The 6,310-nt window shown below is 41.1% G+C and overlaps 2 protein-coding genes across 2 annotated transcripts; both read right to left on the reverse strand.

Moving 5' to 3' along the window:
- Positions 1 to 154: 154 nt before the first annotated feature.
- On the reverse strand, positions 155 to 3,322 carry CSUI_003988 (polypeptide n-acetylgalactosaminyltransferase 12; the record flags this gene model as incomplete). Its single annotated transcript, XM_068064183.1, has 3 exons — positions 2,445 to 3,322; positions 1,364 to 1,500; positions 155 to 316 (listed from the first exon to the last, which is right to left on the reverse strand). Coding segments are annotated over exons 1-3 (744 nt in total), but the record flags the coding sequence as incomplete, so codon positions are not given.
- A 220-nt stretch (positions 3,323 to 3,542) lies between these two features.
- CSUI_003989 (uncharacterized protein) lies at positions 3,543 to 4,706 on the reverse strand (the record flags this gene model as incomplete). The annotated part of the gene is made up of 1 exon (XM_068064184.1): positions 3,543 to 4,706. A coding segment is annotated over one exon (249 nt), but the record flags the coding sequence as incomplete, so codon positions are not given.
- Between the last annotated feature and the right edge of the window lie 1,604 nt (positions 4,707 to 6,310).

A 6,310-nucleotide genomic window follows, 5' to 3' on the forward strand; every position in this document is an offset into this window, starting at 1 on the left:
GAGAAATAGATAGACAGATTAGAAATAGATAGAAGGTAGATTAAAGATCCATATATGATAGATTAAAGATAGATAGATTGAAGGTAGATAGATTAAAGATAGATAGAGGTAGGTAGGTAGATAGAGCCGGGTAGATAGATTAATGTAGCGTACCGAATCGTATGAATTTCGTTTTGTGTAGCATATAGGAGGGGAGGTCAGCCCGGAGAATTTGCTCTATGGGGGTGTCGCTAAAGTCATCTACGACGATCACCTCTCTGATTCTTTCGGGTGGAGTGATATCAAACAAATACCTCATCGTCTTCGGTAAATAGGCCTGAGACACTCAAGCCAACAAGAAGAAGAAACAAAGAAAGCATTAAAAGCACACAGAGAGAGAGAAAAGATTTATGTAGAAAATATATGTGTATATATCTATATACATAGAGGGAGACGATATATGAATAGAGATAGATATGAAGGAAATCGAATAGTACACGATATATACCTGTATACATGGATAAAGATATAGAAAGACTTCCATACACATGAAACATACTCTGTCTATAGATAGAAAGACAGATAAATGGATCGTTAACGGAGATGTGCTTGGCCCGTTCTAATTGCAGGAGAAGATGATCTATCTTCTTCTGTCTGATCGATGTGCTTGGCAAGACTTCTGACCCACCAGTAGAGTGTACATACACATGCCTTTATGGCTGGATAGAGATATTCGCATGCGGAGTGACTGCACATGTATCTAGACCTCTCTCTGTGCATCCACACACAAGTAATTGCACCCCATGTATGCATAGACGGACTCAAAAGAGAAGAAGAATGGAGAAGATGGAAAAGATCTGCTGAAAGGAGATTAGTGTAGGGAAGTAGAGAAACAGATCGATTGAAGATACATCGACTGAAGAGAGATTAACAGATAGACAGATTAAGATAAAGAAATCCAAGATACGCAATGAACAGACACGTAGATAGACTAAAGATCAACAAGTGAGAGATAGATAGATAGATTGAAAGTAGATAGATAGATAAAGACTGTTAGACAGGTTCGATTGATAGGATAGACAGGTAGATAGACTGAAGAGAGATACGTAGATAGCCTAATTAAGATAGATAGATATATAGATAGATATATAGATAGATAGATATATAGATAGATAGATGGACTAGAGATAGACCGGCAGGACAAGAATTTAGATGAGGAAGTTTTGTAGACAATAATAGGTAGGTCGTGAAGTGAATTGCAGCAAAGCAACAACTTTCTTCATCTCTATCTAATCTTTTCTTTCCTTTCTTTTCTTTTCTTTCTTTCCTTTCTTTTCTTTCTTTCTCTCCCAGCAGTTCTATAGTTTGTAGGTGTCTTTCTGACCTCTTCATTTCTGACAGGAATGATAATAGAGAAGTCATCTCCTGTACGATAGGCCTCGACTTCTCCTGTTAAGAGAGGGAGAGTGGCTATCTTCAACAAGTGATCTATCACTCGACTGTACGGAGCTTTCACTGTACCTACACTCCAAAACACATAAAGAAACGAAGAAAATGAAAGAGACAAGAAAGAAGGAAAAAGAGGTAAGAAAGAAAGAAAGAAAGACATAAGAAAGACATAAGAAAGGAGGTGCTTCTCTCCAGAAGCCGTCGGATGTGGTTGACTAGAGATAAGTCTAGCGCATGCAACAGAACGCATACACTAAAACTGCACAGTCACGTACATATACATACATCTACATGCATAGTCATACATACATGCCTATACAGATAGACGTATGTAGAGCTTCCCGTATGTCTATCTATACGAAGAAAGGAATGCCCATCTGAAGAGATCTCTAGAGAAGAACTTCTTGGAATTCTTCTTAACCCTCTAACACGCCGACAGCTACTCTACTCTGAGGTGTATATACACTCCAGCTCTGCATTTTTCTCGATCACTCTCTCTACACACCTCTACGCACATACACAGATATACATGTATATATGCATACCTCTCTATACATAGAATTCTATATATGCATATCTATATATATAAACTTACATCTATATCTATATGTATGCATGGAACATGTATATGCATTTACGACTATACAAGCATACACACCGGCCCCTTGTAAAGACATAAATCTATACACACATAGAGATACAGACGTAGACCCATACACATGTCTATACATGTTGATGAATATGTATAGATATGTGCGTGTAGATAGGATGAAAATCTCAGGATTTCTTTTTCTTTAGCAAGACCTTCTTTGCATGCCCTTCTTTCCTTCATAGATCACCCTCCTCATCTGGACGTTTGCTTCATCCCCCTCATCTAACTGGCCTTTCCATTTCTCTCTTTCTTTCTCCTTCTCTTTCTCTCTCTCTCGTTCTGTTCTTCTTCATCTTTCTTTCTTTCTCGTCTTTCTTTCTTTCTTTCTCGTCTTTCTTTCTTTCTTGTCTTTCTTTGCTCTTACCATGGGGTCCGACGAGAACGGCGCTAGCATCTATGGAAGTTTTGTCTTCATGCCTAGGGAGAGGCTTGCCCTTAAGAAGAGAATGGAATTCCCTCACTTCGCCGATAGTCAAATCGAGAAGAAGAGCTTGCGGGGTAAGGCTAAACGCAGAGGGAAAGAAGAAAGTCAAAATGCCTAAGGAAAGAAATGCATAGAAGAAAGCACAACTCAAGAGAAGGGTGATGATCCATAGAAACAATCTTCTCTTATAGCGAGACACTCGCTTCGGATTCTGAAAGAGGGAGGAAGAGGAAGAGGAAGACTTCTTCCATGTAGACGAGGAAGGAGAAGAGGAGGAGGAGTTACGAAGAGAAGAAAAGATATTCCGAAAGGAAGAAGAAGAAAAGGCAGTCGATTTGCGAGACGAAGAGGAAGAGGGAGGAGAAAACTGAGGAATGTGCGGCATCTTGGTAGACAACGAGAAAGAAAAGAAAAAGGAGAAAAAGAGGAAAGAGAAAGAAGAAGAAGAAAGACGGCCGATGAGAAGGAGGTGACGCAAACTGAGGCAGGTGAAAAGATAGGACGAAAGAAAGAGGGAGAGGAACTGAGGAGAGAGAAAGAAGAAAACAGGAATAAGGAGAAAGAAGAGGAATGAGAGGGTCGAATTCTCTTCTTCTTCTCCTCCTTTTACTTAGGCGAGAAAGTGGATAGGGATGGATGAGAAGCCCCCCCTGGCGAGTTGTGGAGAAGAACTCGAGATATGCATGTAGACCGAAAAAGACACAAGAGAGAGAAAAGGAAAGAAGGCGATTCAAAAGAAGAGAGAAGAGACAGTATCACTCGAAATACATACTGTTCTTCTTCTTTCTTCTGCCCTACCTCAATTCTATACATGTCTATATTAGACATGTATACACATACAGATGTATAGATGTCTATCTATGTCTATATCTCTATCAGACCCTCCATTCTGGTTTGCGCCTGCATACATCTTTACGCCCGTAGAGATTAAAGATAGATAGATTAAAGATAGATTAAAGATAGATAGATTAAAGATAGATAGATAGATTAAAGATAGATAGATAGATTAAAGATAGATAGATATACTTATACGTGTATAGTCCGTAAATAACTAGCGTGTATCGCAATGGACGGATGTATGAAGAGATCAATTCCAAAGAGGAGATAGAAGAGACAGGGGGAGAAGAAGCAAAAAGAGAAAAGAGATCTTTAACTTCTCAAGAAGACTGTGAAAACTTGAGAAAGTAGAAAGAAAGAAGGGGGAAAGAGAATCTCTGACAAAGATAAAAGAAGAGAAGAAAAAGAAAGGCGAAAGAAGCAAAGGAATGAATCCAAGCGAAAAGAGAACGACGGCCGACTTCGCTGTCTACGTGAAGAGCTATAGATATAGACATGAGAAAGATATAGACAGATAGGCTGAAGATAAATGGAGGAGAATAGATTAGAGACGAATAGACGGAGAAGAAAAGCCTCACATCCTTTTATTTCATTCTATTAGGGAAAGAGAAAAGACTAAGACAGACAGATTGATAGACGTCTCGGTTCTTTTGGATCTCCGTATCTCTCTCTTTTTCTTTGTTTGACGTGTCTGGATGAGGGCATTCCTTCTTTTTAGATGGGGAAAATACCCAGAGAGTGAAGGTGACGAAGAATAGAGGAAGAAGAGAATCTGCTTCTGGAGGAAAGGTGAGAAGAGAGAAAGAAAGACAGAAGGGAAAGAAGGAAAGGAGCTCTCCAGATCGATCGGTGAGACAGAGAGAGAGGAAAAAAAAAAGAGGAGGGCCAAGGAAGAAAGAAGCAAAGGAAGAAACGAAAAGGGGACAGATGACTTTGACTCTGAAAGGGCAGACGAAATATCGAGACAGGGAGAGGGAAAGAGGAAGAAAGACAAGGAGAAAACTTCACTTTTCTTTTCTTTTTGATCTTTCAACTTTCATCTGATCTGGAGGGCCAGAAAAAGAGAAAGAAAGAAAGGAGAGAAAAAGAGAGAGAAAAGAAGAATGGAGACAACTCAAGAGACAAGAGATAACTCTCCTTCTTTCTCTCTTTTTCTTTCCTGGGAATCTTCTTGGAGAAAAGAAAGCAAACAAGACATCTCGAGTGACGGGAAGAAGATACTTGTCATGCTGTCGTCCTTCAGTCGCCTACTTCTTACACTGCGTGTGCCAGGAGGACAGACTCGAGAGAGAGACAGAGAAGAGAGAGAAATGAAGAGAAGAAGAGACGAAACAAAGAAAGAAAGAAGCAAGAAAGGAGAACGACGAAGGTGACGTTTCAAGAAAGACTTTTCAGGAGGGAGTGAACTCTCCTTACTTTTCTTTGTTCTTTCTTTCTCTCGATTTCCAAGCGACCTCGCTTCCTCACCGTCGTTCATCAAGTCTTTGCATGTGTCTTCATACACTTCTGTGTCTTTTCTTTTCTTTCGTATGTGGAGGATTTTTAATTCTTCTCCCAGTCAAGACAGCAGACTTTCATATCACGGGAAGTTCGTTGGATTTTATATCGTACAGAGTCAAAAGGGGAGCAAGAGGGAAGTCCTTTTTTCCATCCGTTCGCTTCTTGAGGAGAGAGAAAAGTCGACGACGCAAAGGGAGATGAGAAAGGCAAGGAGATAAGAATAACTAAGACCTTCTTTCTTAGGTGGTCTGTCTCTCTCCGTCTCTCTCTGCGTTCTTCAGATCTGGTTGATATCTGTAGAATGAGAAGTGGAAAAGCTCCTTCAGGAACAGGGTGGAGAAAGAGAAGAAAGGTAGTCCGCTGTCTTTCTACTGAGAGAGAAGACAGACATGGAGAGAGAGGGAGACAGGGAGAAAGAAAGAAGCCTAAAGAGAGAGTGTAAAAGCATTAAATTTCTCCACGAAATCTACACTGGGAATGCCGAAAACTGAGAATCTCTCTTCATGTTGAACTGCCTTGCTTCGCATTCACTCATATCTCCATGTATCTGTTTCCCTGCATGCACAAGGTATATATCCACACATACTTATATAGAGAGAGAGAGAGAAAGAGGTAGAGAGACAGATACACCGCTATTACGAAGTTGGGCTCGAATCGTGTGGGCCGGAGATATATATATTTATATATATATATATATCTATATATATTTATATGTGGAACCAAACCACTGACTACCCAGTATACTGGGGAGTGCATACACTACACATATATGGGAGGACATGTCTCTACAGAGGAAGCCCAGGACAGTCGGGTAGCCACGTCAAGTTCTTCCGTATGCTGAGGGACGAGTGATGACTGAATCTCTAACGTTCTAATGGAATGGTCGGCAATTCTTTCATGTTTGTGTTGATCCCTTCTTTCTCCTCTCAAGAAAAGTGTTACGATACAGACCGGAGAAGACACAGAGACCCCCTACAGCCGAACCGCTCCTCCTCGAGCTCGAAAAGCCTGATAGCTGATTTGAATGTAAGAGATCGATTTCGAGTTATGAGACACACCACAGCAGAGATGTTTCCTTTCAAATGCTCCCGACAGTAACTGAAGAGGACGTCGGCTGCAGACTCCACCATCTTCACTCCTCCTACACCTCTGTGTTCGTTCCTTGCTAGTATTGGCACACCCGGGCAACACATTTAAGGCGATCGGGTTTGGTGAAGTTCACTGCCGTTCTACAAGCGAGAAGTCTCCTCAAAGAGACTCCAGGAATTCCCGCTCAGTTCGGGTCATCATCCGACTTTCACAGAGAGTGATGGTTGCGAGCGAGTGTCTCTGTCAAGGTGGGATTGATTTGTGTGTTACGAGCCAAGCGGCTTTTATCGAGCCAAGTGACTTTTTCTCTTTGGTCAGAGAAGGCTTTGATTTCGCTTGGGGGCTCAAGTGCAAAGTGTCGAACGAGAAAGTACAACGGG

Source organism: Cystoisospora suis (assembly GCF_002600585.1).
Source record: "Cystoisospora suis strain Wien I chromosome Unknown contig_1797, whole genome shotgun sequence".
NCBI lineage: Eukaryota > Apicomplexa > Conoidasida > Eucoccidiorida > Sarcocystidae > Cystoisospora > Cystoisospora suis.